The 19612-nt window shown below is 34.9% G+C and overlaps 1 protein-coding gene across 1 annotated transcript; it reads left to right on the top strand.

Annotated features, from left to right (window-relative positions):
* Positions 1–4973: 4973 nt before the first annotated feature.
* Positions 4974–15509, top strand: LOC115964061 (agmatine deiminase-like). The gene is made up of 10 exons (XM_031083356.1): positions 4974–5314; positions 6883–6996; positions 7093–7182; positions 7288–7372; positions 7888–7943; positions 8065–8143; positions 10185–10319; positions 11671–11903; positions 13556–13714; positions 15097–15509. The coding sequence occupies exons 1-10, from the start codon at positions 5228–5230 to the stop codon at positions 15184–15186; spliced, it is 1128 nt and encodes a 375-aa protein (XP_030939216.1). The 5' UTR covers positions 4974–5227; the 3' UTR covers positions 15187–15509.
* The last annotated feature ends 4103 nt before the right edge of the window (positions 15510–19612 follow it).

Below are 19612 nucleotides of genomic sequence, written 5' to 3'. Positions count from 1 at the left end.
GGTTTAGAAAGCTCTGGCTGCCCATTCGAACACTGATTTTATTAATTTAGAGAAGCATCTCCATCAGGAACTTGACCTTCTCCTTGATCAAGAACGCGATCTATGGGCCCTAAAATCCAGAATTAACTGGATGATTCAGGGAGATCGTAATACAGCCTTCTATCACATGTATCCTATTGCAAGAAGAAAGAGGAATCACATTGCAGCAATCATGGATGATTTGGGAAATTGGATAATAGAGGAAAGGGAGGTGATGGAGTATTTTAGAAGCGGGTTTATGAAGCTGTACACCACCTCTCATGAAAGTGGTCACCGGGTTCCAAATTTAGGTAACTAGTGGCATGCTCAGCTCACTGATGAGGTGAAATCATCCCTTGAAGAGAGGGTTAGTATTGAGGAGATTAAGAGTGCTCTATGGTCCATGAAACCTTATAAGGTTTCGAGTCCGGATGGTCTACATGCGGGGTTTTTCTAGCGTTTTTGGCTAACTGTGGGAGATTCAGTCAAGGACGAAGTTTTGAAAGCTTTCTCTGACAGGAAAATCCTAGAGTACCTTAACAAAACCCATATTGTTCTTATTTCCAAGATACAGGGCCCTGAAACCATTGCCAACTATAGACCTATCAGCCTGTGTACCTCGGTCTATAAGATTATCACTAAAATCATTATGAATCGGATTAGATCCCATTTGGAAAGATTAATATCTCCCCTCCAAGCTACGTTTGTTCCTGGAAGGAGAGGGGTGGATAATTTCATCATTGTCTAGGAATTAGTCCATTCTATTGGCAGAACTAAAGGAAAAAATGGTCTTATGGCCATTAAGATTGATCTTGAAAAAGCATATGACAAAATTGAATGGAGCTTTATCTAAGAAATGCTCCTTAGCTTAAACTTCCCTAGCAGCCTAATTGAGCTAATCATGAGTTACCTCTTATCAGTTTCCACCTCCGTCCTCTTCAATGGGGGCTGCCTTGAGCCATTCCGTCCTTCGAGAGGCATTGGGCAAGGGGATCCCCTCTCCCCTTATCTCTTTATCATCTGCATGGAGTATTTAAGCCAGTTGATTCAGTTGAAGTGTGTAGATAAGAGCTAGAGCCTAGTGAAGACCTCCAGAAATGGGCTACCTTTCTCTCATCTCTTCTTTGCGGATGATTTAGTCCTGTTTGCACATGCTAACACAGAGAATTGTCTAGCCATCAGGGAAGTGCTTAATGATTTTTGTGCAAAATCGGGTCAGACCATAAGTGCAACGAAGTCCCGGGTCTTTTTCTCCCCTAATGTTGACTCAGATCAAAGAGAAGTTTTGGCCAACCTTCTCGGCTTTACCCCAACCCATAACTTGGGAAAGTATTTGGGGTTTCCGCTCAAACACCCAGGTAATCGCAGGTAAGAATTTTCTTTTGTCCTAGATAGAGTTAAGAAAAAACTTGCGGGTTGGAAGGCAAACCTCTTATCCATGGTGGGCAGAATGGTGCTCATTCAATCTTTCTCCACCACTATTCCTAAGTATGTTATGCAAAGTAACTTATTGCCAAGCAAGACCTTGGATGGTATTGACCGGGTGAATAGGAATTTCCTTTGGGGTTTCACGGATCAAGCTAAGAAAATGCACTGGGTTAATTGGAGTAAAGTCACGAAATCAAAAAACCTTGGAGGGTTGGGTCTTCAAATAGCTAAAGGTAGAAACACGGCCCTCCTGGCCAAGCTAAATTGGAGGATGCACTTGGAGGGTAACGCTCCTTGGTTTAAAGTCCTAAAGCTGAAATATTGCACTAGGCAAAGAATTAATTCCAGAAATCTAGCTAGGCTTGCTTGCTCTTCCACGTGGAAAGGGTTGAGGGAAGGGGAAGAAGTATTTAAAAAGGGAGTTAAATGGGTGCCTGGTCACGATAGCAAGCTGAATTTCTGGTATGATTGCTAGTCGGATCTTGGTCCTTTAAGGAATCTCATTCAAGGCCATCTCCACCGCGAGACCGAGAATCTCAAAATCAGGGATGTGTGCTCTACTAATGGTTAGGATTGGCTTACTATTCCATTCGACCTTCCTCCAGAGATTAAGGCCACTGTCCAGGCAGTCCCTACTCCCATGTTTGCAAGAAATGGAGATAAACTAGCGTGGAAATTCTCCCCTAAAGGGGAATTTGATGCTAAGAGTGCCTATATCTTAGCTTCGGACTACAAGGACACTACCGCCTTTGATGGCACTTGGATTTGGAAGCTTTGTACTCTCCCAAAAATCCAAATGTTCATGTGGAAATGCTTACATCAGGCCATAGGTGTAAAAGAGTGCTTGGCTGCTAGAGGTATGCAGTTAAATGGCTCCTGCCCAATGTGCAATGTAGCAAATGAATCCATTCTCCATGCTCTCCGAGATTGCAATGTGGTGAAACCGATTTGGCACCAACTTGGAATTCACAACAACAACTCTACTTTCTTTTCTCAGGGAATCAAAGATTGGCTAAGCACCAATGCCAAGTCTAAGTGGCTGTCTTCCTCAAATCACCCTCCATGGAATGTGTTGTTTCCCTTCGCTATCTGGCTTATCTGGCATCAATGCAACCAAAAATGGTCTTTAAGGGTAAAAGTGCAAAACCACAACTGACAAAGAATATCATCATGCAAGCCACGAAGTATGCCTTATGCATCAACCGGCCTAGTAAGAACCAAACTAGAATGATTAGACAGATCAGATGGGAAAAGCTAGATTCAGGTTAGGTAAAGTTAAACACAGATGGGTCAGCTTTTGATCTTTTAAACGCTACGAGGTGTGGAGGACTGATAAGGGATGATCAAGGAAACTGGCTTCGGGAGTTTTCGAGACACATTGGGCACATTAACAACTTCATAGCTGAGATTTGGGCGCTCCGGGACGGTTTTCATCTTTGTCACCTTATGAACCATCACTCTGTAATTGTGAGTTGGATGCTAGTGCATTAGTTACTGCTCTTAACAACCCTGTTTATGCCAATACTATAATCTCCCCTTTGTTTGATGACTATAAACAACTGGTTGCTCACATTCCTCAATGCCGTATCAGACATATTTTTTAAGAAGCCAACATGTGCACTGACAAGCTGGCTAGGATAGGACTCATGCAATCTATAGATTTTGTTTCTTTGTCTAGTCCACCTGTGGACTTGGTCCCTTTCATTGAGGTGGATAAGAGTGGCTTGTACACAAACAGAGTAGGCCCTGTAGGTGTCTCTGTTTTCTAGTTTTTGTTTTAATCGAATTTCTAGTTTACCACAAAAAAAAAAAAAAGAATATAAAAGAATATTTAAATGAAGTGGTAAAATAATAGAATTTTTAATGTTGGATGTATTATAAAGTGAATAAAAATGGATAAAGTAACTTTTTGAAATGCTAAATGTTATATTTTATAGTATTCTTGATGTGAATGCTCTCAGTGGTACCCTTCTAAAAGTAGAACATTTGGTGTGCTAAAGCATTTAGCACACATGATGCTAGTATAGCCACAAGTACAATTAGATGTTAAATTCAATTCTCCCAAAAACTTAAACTGAAAATGATAAATTTAATAACATAATTTTAACATTAATGAGGCACCTTTGTAATAAATCAAATTGATATATCTATTTATATAAATTTTTAAATAGGCCATTTTGTAGTGGTATTTTGAGTTAAGTAATATGTCTGAACTTAGTGAGAGATTGTAATTAAATATGACCAAGAGTTTTGTGCCTTAATTGGTTAACACATTCTAATATTTCTTATAGAACCATTTAATATTCAAATTTCCTTTTACTCATTGTACATATTACCCTTCATATTGACAGAAAGCCACCCCCCAAAAAAAAGAAGAAGAAGAAGAAGAAGGCACTCGGCTAGTTTTCCTTGATTCGAGTACCATGTTCAAATACTATCCGACTGTTTTTTTGAATCCACTAATTTTTATCTTTCTCAAATGTAGTCATTTTATTAGTATTTTTAAACAAGAACCTAGTTAATTTATGAATAATATTAGACATGCTGACATAATGCTACTTAATTTACAGTTTAGATACATTGATTAGACATGCTATGGGTCCGTTTGAATTGAGCTTATTTTTGCTGAAACTGAAAACACTGTAGTGAAATATTTTTTAAATATGTGAATAGTATCGTGGGACCTATTTTTAATAAAAAAAATTATGAAAAGTGGAATTTGTGGGTCCGTAAACAGTGCACAAATATACTGTTTACAGTGGAAAAGTCAACATATACGGCTGCACAGTGGGTCCGTTTGGATTGAACTTATTTTTGCTGAAACTGAAACTGAAAACACTGTAGCGAAATAATTTTTAAATGTGTAAATAGTGTTGTGGGACCCATTTTTAATGAAAAAGTTGCTAAAAAATGTAATTTGTGAGTTCATAAACAGTGCATCTGAACACTGTTCATGGAAAATCTGGTCAACAACTGCAGCTTGAAAAAAAAAAAAAAAAAGGAAAACGCAGAAATAGTGAACGTGAACACGCAAACGCGCAATCCAAACACAGTCAGTAAATGATCACTCTTGAAACGCGAGGAAAAAAAAAAAGGGAGGCGTTTATTGTGTTACTGTAGCATGGGTCCCATGCCCAAAACGCAAACACACTTCAGCAGCAAAACGTACAAAGACTATATATATATATATATATATATATATATATTTGACAGAGGTAAAATGTCATAAACAAACAAATAGATCCAAAACATGATTAAAAAAAAGGTCGTTTGTCTTTTTTTTTTTTTTTTTTTGGTGGTTGTTGTTGTTGTTGAGAAACACAAGGTAGAATGTCAGAAACAAAAGAGTAGAACCAAAACATGATATAAAAACTAGCATATGCACCAAAAAAAAAAAAAAAAAAAAAACTAGCATAGGAACTAGGAAGACACATGTAGACATTCCAAAAAATACAGACACAGAGTCACGTATTGGACCCTACCACTCCATTCAGTCTGATAGAGCAACATTTTAAGCATTTTAAACACACTTGCACAAATTTTTATACACTTTTCCACTAAAAATACTCAATTCTACCAAACACCCCTAAATTTGCCAAAGCAGCATAAAGTCAGGGCTCAGACTTCAAAGTTCCCAACTCTCACTCCGTCCAACCGATTCATTTCTTGCCTACTTTTTTTCCAATTTAAAGCCAATTCTCACACTGTCAGTCACACCCACATTTCACTCTCTATCCAATCCTGTTTACCTTTTCAGTTTAGCCAATTCACACACAATTTGATGGATTTAGAAGGACCTCCTGCTAGCCATGGATTCTACATGCCTGCTGAGTGGGAACCCCATTCACAGTGTTGGATGGGTTGGCCTGTAAGTACATCTATATTCATTTTTCCAAGTTTACATGACATTATTATTATGTTATTCAGCTTGATGGGTCATGAAAATTTACTGACTTTTTCTTAATAATGGTAAAAAAAAAAAAAAAAAAAAAAAAAAAAAAACTGTTCTTTGTCAGATACATAATCCATTTAATGGTAAAGCAGATGTATTGTGACAATTTTGGATGTGTAGTGATAGTGTGTTTTGGAATTGAGATTTTATTGGAATGCCATTCTTATGTTCGATCATTTTTCTTTTGTATAATGTTAATTATCGAATTGGTTTTCTACTTGGATTGTGTGGAGGCATGTGTTCTATAAATATTTATGAATTGAAGATTTAAAATCATTTTGTCACATTATGTGCTTGCAATGTGTCAATGAATTCTGGCTCAAATGGTACTTCCTTGTCCTATAAGGAGTGGAAGGTAAGGTTGTGGGTTCAATATCCACAGGGTGTCTGTAACTTACCGATAACAACTCTTATGTGCCGAATGTGGTATTGTTTTTATTTGTAAGTTACACATGCACCCTATGAGTCATATTATGTGCTTGGAATGTGGTATTTTGAACAATTGACGTTTCTGGGAAACTGTAGGTTTTGTGTACATTTGGTGACATTAAGAGACTACATCTACATTTGATGAGACTAAGTGACTGTATTCTTTATTTTTTTGGGTTCTTAAAAGAAACTAAAATTTGGAGCTTGTTGGCTTTGCCAAGCGGATTAGAATACTTTTCAAATTAATTTAAATGAATTTGATACCTTCCATAAACAAAGATATCACAACTTTGTTCCAGTTCCTTTTACATGATGAATAGATTAAGCCACCACCAAATCTGCCCATGTTTTTCCAACAGATTGAACAGCACTTCCAGTTGTAATTATTGAACTCTGCACTACAGAAATACAATTCTCAAGAACCCTTTTTGATATGTAAATACAAGATGACAACTCATGTACTACAGGATTGAACCAGTGACCTCACCCTTCACCCCTTATTTTTTAGAAGACAAGATGCTATATGGTCCAAAGACCATTAGCTGAAAGACTTTCTGACCTCCAAAATCCAGCAACTTTTGAAGTGGTATACTTGTAATAGCACTATGCTAAAACCCAAAAATCTGGGAAATGGGGCCTTAAAGCTTTTCTTTGTGACTTCTCATTGATAAGTTTTACTTTCTCAAAATTGCAGAGTGATATGTAATCTCAAAGCGCTGAATTACTCCCCCCCCTCTTTCCTCTTCTCATTTGAATTTTTTATTTCAAAAAGCCATCCTACTCTCAATACTCATATATCCCTAATAATTTCCAATTTAGTAATCATTGTTGGATATTACAGCTGTGTTGCATGTGTTGTTTGGTTACACTGCATGTATTCCTGGCTAGTCTCACTGTTAATCCTCCTTAAACCTCTCTGAGCACTAAACTATATATATGTATCTATCTTAGCTTTATATCTCCTGATTCTATGTGCAAAATCATAGATTGTACCATGGCATTCTATCTATCATGCATAATCTGTTATGACAGTCAAGCTTCATTTTGAGTAACAGGAACGCCCAGATAACTGGAGAGACAATGCGGTGCATGCCCAACGTGTGTATGCCAAGGTAGCATCTGCAATCTCAAGGTTTGAGCCAGTAACTGTCTGTGCAAGTGCTGCTCAGGTTGGTCAAATTTATAAGATATGAAGATTTAGTCTCATAATTTGTTTTGATAATGTTCTAAACCAAGTTTGGAATGTGACATTATTACATGCTCAGTGGACCAATGCACGAAGTCAGCTACCGGAAAATATAAGGGTGATTGAGATGAGTATAAATGACGCATGGTTTCGTGATACTGGACCTACTGTGAGCTTTCCTCTTTTACTCATTTTGACATGTGGAGTAGTATTATCATCAGTTTGATATTTAATTTGACCCTGGAAATGGTGTTTTGTGTTTTTATTATAATAGTTTGTTGTAAGGAAGAGTGCATCGTGTTCTGGTGCCTCAGAGCATAAGGTTGCCGGCATTGATTGGAATTTTAACAGTTGGGGAGGTAAGTTTTAGAATGGTCAAATCTCATATCTATCATAGATATAGTGTTTGCTTTCATATCTTAATTTAAAAAAAGAAAAGAAAAAGAAAAAGGGTTCAACATTTTGCCAGACTTATCATGCTTTATGGGTACGAAAATCTCAGAAATTTAATTTTCTATTAAGTTCATAGAATGGGTAATGGTTTGTTAACATACTGCATGCAACACCAGAGTAATTTGATGATCCTCTTCTGTAAAAAGGTAAAAAAGGAAAATGGCTGATCTACATCAGTAATTTGAGGAACTTAATCAGGGATCAAATTTGAGCGAATGATAAGCTTGTTCATGAGTGGTTCTTTGGTAATCTTAAAAGGAAATTGTCTCCTGCACTATGTTTTTTGTCTTTTTTTTTTATAAAAAATGGACATCAAACCGCCGAGTTAGTGACTCTAGCTGTATTAGTTAATTTTTTATGATGTCTATGATCATGTGTGCTGGGTGCCATCTCTAACTAAAGTTACTCTTAAAATTTCTAGGTGTTGATGATGGTTGCTACCAAGATTGGAGTCTTGACCTCCTTGTTGCTAGGAAGGTTACTGTAGCTCAATAGATCATAGCCTTCTTAAAAAAAAAAATTTATGTGATGTCTTCCCGTAGTTTTCCCAGGACAATTTCTATATATAGTTACTAATATTCTTATCATTTTCTGTTAGATTTTGGTGACTGAGAGGCTTCCTAGGTTTCCACAGTCTCTTATTCTTGAAGGCGGAAGCATCCATGTTGATGGAGAAGGTAACAATTTATGTACTGATTGCTTTGTATTTTCAGAGTACTTCTTGTGCTTCTTTTGAGATAATTATAAAACAAATGGCTTTGAAATGCTAATAAATTTACGGCTTATTGTCCATGTTGACCAAGTAGTTGGCAAGTTGCCTCGTTGTACTGTTTTACTTAAAGAGGACATTGCCATATGGATTATAGATACATGCATATTTTATTTTATATAATAAGGATGAGGTATTAAACTCTTAGACGTGTTTTTGGAAATGTCGCCTAATGTAAATGTACTAGTGCACTGAAATGGTGTGACTCTTTTTTTGATAAGTAAGAAAGATGTATATTCTAAAAGTTGCTTTATGTAAAAAGACACAAAGCAAGCTGAGGTTACAGAAACAAAAAGAAAAACAAAACAAAGAATGAAATTAATTACAAAGAAGAAGAGAACTAAAGAACAAAGGGAGAGAATCACTAGATGTGAGTCTCCAAGCCCTAAACCAGTAAAAAAGAGAACTGCTAAATGAAGCAAGCAACTGGTCATAAGATCTGTCCAAGTCCTCAAAAGTCTGATGATTACACTCCGTCCATATATACCTTATCAAACATAACGGAGCTAAATTCCAACTGTGTGACGAATGCTTCCCCAATCAATTCCACCAACCAAATAGAAAATCTGTAACTGAGGGACTTGGTTTCTTTTATGCTATATGGATTTCATTAGAGCTTTATCAATTAAAAGTGATATAATTCTCACTTGATTAATAGAGTTACTGATTATGCTGATGGCTATTGCAACTTCAAGATGACCTACTTAGGTTTAGAAGGTTAGATACTGGACTCATTTTTGGTATATAGCTAGTTACATGTAACTTATTTACAAAAAAGAAGCAAAATTAATGTCTAAAGCTTCTGACATGATTGAAGTTTTTTTTACTCCATCTAGGAACTTACGGCACTGCTGCCTATTCATTTAAAGAAATCTGTAACTGCAGAGATTACTTTCTTTTACTTGATAATTGTTTTCAAGAAATTAGTTTGCTTTAGAAGCATTCTCACCCGAATCTGTCTTTAATTTTTGAGATGGTGCATCCTTATCCATTTGTAATTATTGTAAGAATCTGAATCGTAGTTCAGGTTCAAGTTGGTTCAGGGAGGGCGACCAGACTTCCAAACTAGTCAGTCTTTCAGAACTTTTTTCTTCCATTTTTTAACCCATATTAGTTTTGGCCTGTTTACTTTACTTATATAAAAAATATAAAGTAATTTACCAAACTAGAGAAATTTTTTTGTCTTCCAACTTTTTGATTTTACCATTCATTGCTTGGCACCCCTTCTTCCTCTAATTATTTCAACATATTCAATTTTGAAAGAACCAATTGTTAAGTGTGAAACTCCTAAAATATGAAGTTTTCTGATTCTAGAATGAGCATGCAATATAAAAGGAGTTACACATTGTTTGGAAATTAAGGGATTGCATTTGATGAAAGATGCACTTGATTTCAGTTTGTTACATGCATTTATGGTCTCACATATTTATAATTTGCTGGGTTAAAGCAGACACCTCTTGCTAATTTTAAGCCAGAGATTATTCTAAAACGAGTCAATCACCTCTAGCTAAAATTGCATCTCCTCCCCTTTGTAATAGTAAGTTGAAGGGTGATGTCGTGATTTTAAACCCATTGGGTGGTAAGTATGAAAAATGACTCAAAAAGGAGAATGTACTTACAATCCAAGTTGTAGACTAGAAGATTTAAATTTTAAATTTATTGGGATAATTTTTCATTATATTAATATTGTTCGAGGGCTTGCATGTTGATTTTATTTTTGACACTTGTTCTTTCTCAAACTCTTTTCTCCAGAAAGGTTAGCAAAGACTGTATTATTGATTTAGGTATCAAGGAATGACTCACTGTGCACTTCATGTAGTAAAATTTCCGATCCAGTGCTATTTTCCCCTCCCCTCTTGCCTTTTTCATCAACTTACGGAATACTTCTTCTCTCTGCCGATTAAATGGTCTAATTTTGTATTGATTCTGCATTTTTTTTCAACTTTCAGGGACTTGCCTTACTACAGAGGAGTGCCTTTTGAATAAAAACCGCAACCCGCATTTGAATAAGGAGCAAATAGAGAATGAACTTAAGGCATATCTTGGAGTCAGGAAGGTTATCTGGTTGCCTCTTGGATTATATGGTATGCAATATTATGTGACTTAATTATATAGCTTAAAGTTCTTCTTGTATTGACGAACTTCTTTGCTCTTGATGCATGTTCTCTCTTTTTTTTGATGAGCAAGAAAATTTTATTAAAAAAAGGCTACTTCATGCAAAATGACATAAAGTAGCCCAAAGAATTACAAACAAATACAAAAAAAATTATATACAATGAGATAGAGACTCAATAAACATAGGAACAGAATCTCTGTTCGTTAGTCCCCAAGCTCTAGACCAATCAAACAAAGTCCCAACAAAACTGGTTCCTTGTACTTTCCATATCCTCAAGCATTCTCCTGTACTGTTCTCACCAAGGAATCCACACAAACAAAGTGGAACCAAATTCTAAATGTTCGATGAACTTTTTCCCAACCAATTCCTCCAATCAAACAAACGATCTTTCACAAAAAAATGCTCTTAATGCTTGTTCTCTGTTTGAAGGTTTTAACCTATTAGGGGTGTGAGGGCTTGATTGAGAGTTTTTTGGTAGGAGACTACCAAGGCTTTGTAGGAAAGGAGCCTTGGACAAGGCTTTTTAGGATGGGCGAGTGTCATGAAAGAGTTATTTTTATTATATGTTATAATCCGCCTCTAGAAGCAATCGGTAAGGGAATAAGATGAACAGCCAAAGGGGCACCTATTTGCATCTGAAAAGCAGTACTATCTGACTCTCCCTTGCTGCTCGTCATAGTCAGCTAGCAAGCAATCCCAAGAAAGCTAGCTACCAAGTATTTCATATTCCCATCATCACTAGCTTAAACTAACGAATGAGAATGGAAAAAATGTCCAAGCCCCTCTACATGGCCTTTTATCTTATTATCATGTGTACAAGATTGTGTGTCTTCTGCAATATTGGGTGCATGCTTTACGCAGCATCCGTTGTCATTCACTTTTTGGATTTTATTGCTCTCTTAAGCTTTATATTTAACCTCTTGGGAGGATATGGTGTATCCTCCTATGTATTTGTTTCAATAGTGATGGTGAGATGGTGGTGGTGATAGTGATGAGGTTAGTAAGGTGTGCCTAGCTACTTACTTACACGGAGGGGTACCATTTAGACACGTATGCTGGTGGAATCAGAAAGAGGATTTCGGCCCCCCATATCTCTCCATGGATTTAAAACTCCACCCTCTTATCCAAAAAAACTTAGTTTTCTAGTTTGAGAATTCTTGAAAAGGTTTTTTCTATCCGGCAAATTCCTTTGTTAATTTTCTCATTCAAGCTCACCTTTCTAGAAATATGTTTGCACCTGCAGCAAATATTCAAACACAGATAGGATTTGTTCACCTTTTCTATGTTTCTTGAAATGTAATTTACATAATGTTAAACAGGTGATGACGATACTAATGGTCATATCGACAACATGTGCTGTTTTGTAAAGCCTGGTGTGGTTCTGTTGTCCTGGACCAATGATGAAAAGGATCCTCAGTATGAAAGATCTGCAAAAGCTTTTTCTGTTCTTTCCAATGCTACTGATGCCATTGGTAGGAAATTACAAGTAATTAAACTACATGTACCAGGGCCACTTTATATGACGGATGAAGAGGCTGCTGGAGTAGCTCAGGTAAATATTTAACAGGCCCAGAATCTTCCCTCTTTTTTTTGGGGGGGCCCGCTGGGGGGGGTGGGGTGGGGTGTGATGGGTAACTTAAAATCTGAAAATGGCATTCCATGGTTCTTTTATTTGATACTTAAATGGTTGAGGTTCATTCTTATATTTGCATGAATTGAACTCACTTTTGCTCATCTTTCTTGTTGTTCGCCAGTAGAATTCTTTACTAGTTAAGAAGATCCACCATTGTAAATATATAAGATTACCTTTATAAAAAATAGATGTTGTTTAAAAGAAGTTGTCTCTTTTCTTTGTTGTGGAAGCTAAAAAAGGTTGAAAAGACGAAAAAATTGAAGTAAGATTTTTTTTTTTCTTAATTGTCGAGTTACATATGCACCTAGTGAACCCACAACCTCACCCTTTGCAATACTTTTCTAGGGAAGGAGGTCTCATTTGATTTAGAGCTCACTAAATGAACTGAATGCAGTGTTCTTAAAAGAAGGTGAAAAGGCTGATGATTTGAATCAGCTTCTTAGCTATCTCAGATAAGATATTGTATTTATTAAAAAAGTAAAAGCAAAAAATGTTTAAAAAACGATGTCTCTTTTCTTTGTTTAGGAAGCTTTTAGGTAAAAACGTTTGAAAAGGCTAAAAATTGAAGTAAAAAAAAATTTTATTTAATTATTGAGTTACATATGCACCTAGTGAACCCACAACCTCACCCTTCATAATACTTTTCTAGGGAAGGAGGTGTAATTTGAATTAGATCTCATTAAATGAACTGAATGCAGTGTTCTTAAGAAGAAGGCAAAAAGGCTGATGATTTGAATCAGCTTCTTAGCTATCACAGAATAGATATTGTATTTAAAGCAATGTGCCTATTACTTTCCTTCCAATTGTTTTAAAAGGAAGCAAAGTGATATACGTATTTAATAAGGAAAGTGGTACATATATGAGAAGATTCTTCCTTTTTTCTTTGCAATGGTCTTTGACCAAATGGCATCTCCTGCCCCCTCAACTAATGATTGAAGCTGGGTCACAGATTCAATTCCTTATGGGCAAGTGATTTGTATTACCTATAAAAAAAAAGTTCCTTTTCTAGCCCAGATTTTTGAGGATCTTCTTTGTTTGTCACTTTGTTGTGATTGAAAACAAAAGTCAAAGAAAGAAATTAGTCCATGCTGCTTGGGGGCTGTTGTGTGGCATTGTTTATCTGTAACAATGGCCAGTTATCTTTTAAAAGTGTGGCATTGTCATCAACAACATAACACACTTTTTAGTTGTCCGCACACCAGTAACAGGAATTTTCAAATTGCATTCCAAGGACCACTTTTCACTAGCACAAAACTGTAGTAAAATATGTCACAGACTTTTCCTTTTAGCTTCGCTGCCCTGAATTTAGCTGAATACCAATCCCAGATTTAAGTGACAACTGGACGATGAATAAATGTTGTTCTACTCCACTCTCACATATGCATTATTCAAGAGAAGTAAGTTACTGGAAGATGGTCCACTGTGGCTTCTGGTCTGGAGATTTGATGCATATATCTTTTTTTGTCCTACTGTCACTGTAGTTCTTTTGATTAAGCCCCCTTAAAGAATGCCTGATAGTTCAATATCTTGTAGTTCCCTGTTCTCTCTGATCTTGAATGTTCCTGCAACAGGATGGTGAGGCCAAACCAAGACTTCCATGTACAAGACTTGCTGCTTCATACGTGAACTTCTACACTGCCAATGGAGCAATCATCTTACCACAATTTGGGGACCAAAAGTGGGATGATGAAGCTTTTCGTGTTGTATCTCTAGCCTTTCCAGATTATGAAGTAAGCAGTTCAATTTACATATACAATCCCTATTCATAAATTCATAGAGGGGTGTGATAGCAGATTGTGCAGATAAATTGTTAAATATATTCTAATTGACTCATTGATGTGTTAACTAAAACCCTTATCTTGTAGATGATGTTTTTCAAAAATTGATTTAGATTCTAACTCGTTTTATTTTACTTTTATGAGATTTTTGAATAATAATAGTGAAAATAATTATAGGGATAAACTATAGTAAGGCACACCCCATCATGTTTGATCAGGCAACACCCATTTTTATACATATCTGAGAATTTCTGTAACAATTTAGGCTATTTAATAGATTAAGGACACGAGTGAAAATGAGTGAGACCTATCAATCTTAATGGGGATGCAGCCTCTCATAGTTTATCCTGTAGCAACAGCTACACAAGTTACATAAAGTGAAAATTTTTGGAAACATGAAGATTTTATAAGGAACTGGAGATGTTTTTCAACTTTTAAGATTAACAGGATGTAATACCTTCAGGATGAAATTCTCTAAAATTAAGTACGTTAGTCTGAAATTTGAATTTGTTTAAACTTTTTACCACCTAGGAGTTAGGTGTAATGACTTATTCTGTGATGTTCATAACCTATAATCATGTGAGGACATTAATCTGATTCAAAGATGAATCCCGATATTGGAAGCCTTAAATATATAAACTATACACCAATGCTTTCTGTAGCCTAAATGGTTAGTGGTCATATACCCACTCTCAAGGACAAAAGTGTGAGGCTTGGTACTGATCATGATGATGTTGATATTTAGGAATATATAAGATATGAAAAACCTGACAAGCATGTGACCGTCTCCTGTAGAGTGACTATGAATATCATATTACTATGTGCAGTATTGTATCTGATGCTAGTAGAGATTACTTGCAATGATCAATTTAAAAAATGGGTCCTTGCACTGGCCGTTCAGAAAGGGAGGTTTCGTTATTGGTTTGGGGGCATATTCAAGCACAATATGTCTCTTACAATGCAGTTGTACTGCAAAATAATAGTGGAGCATTCATAGATTAGCAATCACTGTTCAAAAGGGAATATTAATAAAAGTAAAATGCTTGTGGTTTTCCTTTCCTTAACTGAAATCCTAGAAGTGGTACAACTCAACTAGGCCTTAATCCCATCTAAATTGGGGTCGGTGTCATGGATCTCCTTTTAAATGTTTGAGAGAGCTCACAGTTTATCCCTTTCCGCCATTTTGTTGAATATTACATTGTACTCTTCATCATCTCCATGTCTAATATCCTAGTAGTGATATAATAATATATGTATGGCCTTTTAAATTGAATTGATGTTTATTTTTGTTGAAAGTTGGTACTGAACAAACCTTTTCATATTTGGTGTCTCAGGTGGTACGAATTGAAGGTGCGAGAGAGATTGTTTTGGGGGGTGGAAACATACATTGCATTACTCAACAACAACCAGCCATTCCAGCCTGAATTGTGAATCAGCACTGATTACTTATGAGTTACGAGCATTGGCATGGATTTTAGTGTTTGTATTAACACTAGCTAAATGATAAACACATTTATTTATAATTTTCATTTGCTTTGTGGTGTTTGGGGATTATTCTGCATTGAGATATCAATCTGCAATTTGCTTGTTCATGATCCAAAAAGACATTGAGCTGCATCAAGTTCTGTAATGTTATCCATTTTGTCTTTGGAAATAGAGGGGCAATAAGTATGCTATACGATGATGACGAAGTTTGCAGGAATTCCTTCCCTCGCATGAGTTAAATAGAAAATCTGTCTTTTGCATAGAGTGAAATGTAATAAAGGCTAATCATAAGTTGTATCCATAAAGGGTTGTTTGGCAAATCCGATAGTTTGAGTCTTTTAATATACTTTGTAATTGTTAATGATTGCTTGATGAGGCACTTCCAAAAGTTGAACATCTCATACTATAAAGTTGCACTACTAAAACGTTGAAATCTGTATAGAGCACACATTATTCCCAAATCATCCTTTGACAAAAACATTAACAATCTATGATATAAATTCAATCTATTTAAAAAAAAAAACTAAGAGTTCTCTCAACTAACAAGCAAAATGAAGATTGGTATCTCAATGCACACTAGAAGTTATTACAACAAGAGTCTAGGCTGGGTAATCTAAAAAACAGATTATTGCATACCAGTTGGTTCTAGCAAAAATGGCCAAAACATTAGGTGGTTGGTTTTGTTTTTGTTTTTGTTTTTGCTTTTGTTTTGTTTTTTTGTTTTTTGTTTTTTGTTTTTTGTTTTTTTTTTTATATATATTTTTTATTCTTTGTATTTGTCTTTTTTTTTAATTAAAAAAAAAATCAAAATGGCCAAAAATGCTCCGAGCCAAATCCACCATCAATGATCCATAGCCAACCTTAAAAATTTAGGACTAATAAGCTTTATTGTTATTAATTTGTTTTTCCTTGGAGATACAAAGATGTGGTTGATAGCAAGCAATGTGCGTGCCTACACTCACAGTGGTGTCTATAGGTGATGCCGTTGATGGCTTATCGGTCATATGATTATCGAGTCAAATTGAATGATTGATACTGTGGGTAGTTTAGGTTTAGGCCTCGTTTGGGAAGAGGGAATAGAATGGAATGGAATGGAAATGAATGAAAAGAATCATTTTAGAATATTCTTCCATTCCCTTGTTTGGGAGTTTTAATGGAGGGAATGAAAAGCTCATTCCCTTATTTGGGAGTTTAAGTGGGAGGGAATAGAATGGATAGGAGGGAACACTCATTCCTCTTAATTCCCTTAAAACCTCAAATTTTCATTCCCCTTGAAATTGGGAGGAATGGGAGGGAATGAAATTAGATTTAATGATTTTTTTACTAAAACTCCCAAAATACCCCTATATATTTAACTCTTTATTTTAAAATAGGGCTCTAATAGTAATATTATCATAAAATGATTCCATTCCGTTACTTCCATGTTGCTCCCAAACAAGATTAGTTACATTCCATTTATTTTCATTCATTTCCATTACTTTATTTTAAAACATCCAAACAAGGTTACTTAATTCCATTTCATTCCATTCTTTTCCATTCATTTCCCTTACTTAAATTTAGTCCATTCCATTCCATTCCTTTCCATTTCCTTATAATCATTCTATTCCATTCTATTCCATTCCCTTATAAACTCTCAAACGGAGCCTTAGTTTACTGTTTATTATAGGTAGTGCAATTTTTTTCTTTTAGTAGAGGTTTAATTTACCTGGGCTAAATTTAATCGGGTTGGGGTAAGAATCACGATTACTTAGTATTATTTTACACGGTTGGGTCGGGGGGGGGGGGGCATTTTGGTATTTTGCTATTAACTGAGATATTTTAGACTTAGCAAAAAGGAATATTCCATAAATAAAAAAAATACTATTAATTTAACTAATAAAGTAACATATTAATTTCAAAAATAAAAAGAAATTATGAATTACCCAAAACATGAATGGAGAAAATATTTTTTTCCCTTAAAAAACTTTATGATAAAGCTGGTCCACAGCTTACTTTAAAGTGAGCATTTGGATTCAACTGAATCCTGCGTCCACGTTTTCCAGTTTTACGGTTTCCTTCTTTTTTTTCTTTTTTTTTTTCTCTGCACGTGAACAGTAATCTCACATGGTTTACTATGCAGGGAATACTATTCTGTCACTATTTATCACTGTAGCAGTACTGTTTACGCACTAAAAAATATTAAAAATGAGTCCTATGATACTATTCACACATTTAAAAATTATTTTACTACAGTGTTTTCAATTTTCAGTTTTCAGTTTTAATAACAATAAGTTCAATCCAAACGGATTAGTCACCATTACTTTCCACAATATCATACACTCTGTGTCACAATTGACTGTCTCTGATCTCTATTATTTTCTCTTTTCTCAAACTGAGCGTACACAAAGTTTTTTTTTTTTTTTTTTTTTTTTTTTTTTTTTTTTTTTTTTTGCGACCAATTGTTTAAGCCTCTTCATTTCATCGACCTTGACAACGTGATTCACACCCTTAAGGTTCTCTCTCTTCTCTTATGCAAATGTTTTCTTTGTGTGAATTCAGAATTCTTTGTTTTTCATTATATATTAAATTTATATTTAATTTGTGTTTAATTTAATTTGAATGATGAGAAAGTAGGAGAAAGGGGAGGAACATAAAATTTTTTATCGGGTTTTTTTTTTTTTTTTTTTTTTGTGTGGGTGTTTTCTTATTGTTTAATATCTAAATTTCTCCTTTTGTAGTGATCGTCAAATAAATAAATAAAATTTTCGATTAATACTATGAGACTTATTAAAAAAATAAAATAAAACTATGAAAAATAGAATTATATGTCAACAAGTTTCTAGTGAAGCATTTATGCCGTTCACATCACAATAGAATCTAAAATCTGTAGAGATGACTATCGCACACCCTTGGTGCGATTGTCACTCCACATGTATAAGTGCTTGTGGGGTGTGGGGGGTAAGGGCCGGAGTTCAAGTTTTCAAGAGGGAGTTTCACACACATATACACTTAGATTAAGATAGAGTAGAATTCTATCTTGTATTAAAAAAAAAAAAAAAAATCTGTAGAGATGGAACAAAGCAATATCAATAAAACTTTATAGTTGGTTAAAAAAAGTGTTGTTATTATTATTATATGTTGTTGTTGTTGTTGTTATTATTACTATTATTATTATTATCTTTTGGGAATCAAAAACTGAAACTATCATCAAAACTGAATATGAGGCGAATCAAAACAAAGAACTTCCACTGCAGGGGGAGGGAAATCTTCAATCCAAAGTGCTTTCGTTATGAGTTTCACAAATTTCTTCTAGCACATAATACAAGGCTTTTGAGCTTTACAACCACTGAACTGTACCAATTCTTCAAACCTGTAAGTACGGAGTCACTTTTCATACACATCTCTCTGTCTATTATTTCTCCTTATCACTCAATCTTGAAATTGAAAAAATAAAAAATCCACTTCAAATCGTGTTCATCTTCCGTAGTTATTATCCTATTGTTTTATGCATTTTGATAATTTTCTCACAAATGTTGGTGCAAGGAAATCAAGACTAAGGGTCAATCAGGAAACATCCTAGAACTTTCCTAAACTCTACGAAAGAACTGAACCCCGGACTTCATTAGTTGTCACCATTGCTGTCCACAAGTTCTCTATGAAGTTCTCTCTTTTTCTCAATGCCAGCATAGTTTTCCTATTTTCTCTTATCTCAAACTGAGCACAGAAAGTTTTTTTGTGACCGATCGTTTAAGCCTCTTCTTCTTCTCCTTGATCTTGACAACCTGATCCGCATCCTCAAGGTCCTCTCTCTTCTCGTATGCAATGCTCTGTGTGAATATATAATTATTATTATTTTATTTATTACATTTATATTTAGTTTGCGTTCAGTTTTTATTTGAATGACGAGAAAGCAGAGCGAAAGGGGAGGAAGAGAAAATTTCTTTATTGGGGAACAAATATAAAGCAATATATTAATTTAAAATAAAAATAAACGTTTAATCTAGCTTAAAAATTAATCTCTTATTTTTCAATTTGGCCTTAATATTTTGTTGATAATGAAAATAATTTTTTCCTGAAAAATTTTAGCTACTTAAAATACCAAAAAAGGCATAAAACAATTTTATTTTTTTTTGAAGACGGCATAAAACAATTTTAAGAAAATGTTTTATGTTAAAAAAGTTTTTGTTTATGTTTCAAAAAAAAAAATTGTTTAGAGTAGAGCGCCAAGTTATAGACTAATTTACCATTTTTCTAAAAACCTTTTTGAACTAACTATAAGTTTAAGATAAAGTTTAAATATTTATCATAAAAATGTTGTTATTAAAATGATAAAAAGGGAGGCATTGAGCTTTCGGAGGATGATGGCCCCTTACAATAAAAAGTTTT

This window comes from Quercus lobata, chromosome 10 (genome assembly GCF_001633185.2).
Source record: "Quercus lobata isolate SW786 chromosome 10, ValleyOak3.0 Primary Assembly, whole genome shotgun sequence".
In the NCBI taxonomy this organism is placed as follows: Eukaryota; Viridiplantae; Streptophyta; class Magnoliopsida; order Fagales; family Fagaceae; genus Quercus; species Quercus lobata.
The sequence above is the reverse complement of the archived record's forward strand: the minus strand, read 5'-3'. Positions and strand labels throughout refer to the sequence as shown.

Bases quoted from the DNA above. Each gene is read 5' to 3' on its own strand.
- LOC115964061 (XM_031083356.1), top strand. From the start codon at position 5,228: ATGGATTTAGAAGGACCTCCTGCTAGCCATGGATTCTACATGCCTGCT. The intron at 5,315-6,882 runs GTAAGTACATCT...TTTGAGTAACAG, and splicing joins AGTGTTGGATGGGTTGGCCT to GAACGCCCAGATAACTGGAG. The intron at 11,904-13,555 runs GTAAATATTTAA...TTCCTGCAACAG, and splicing joins AGGCTGCTGGAGTAGCTCAG to GATGGTGAGGCCAAACCAAG.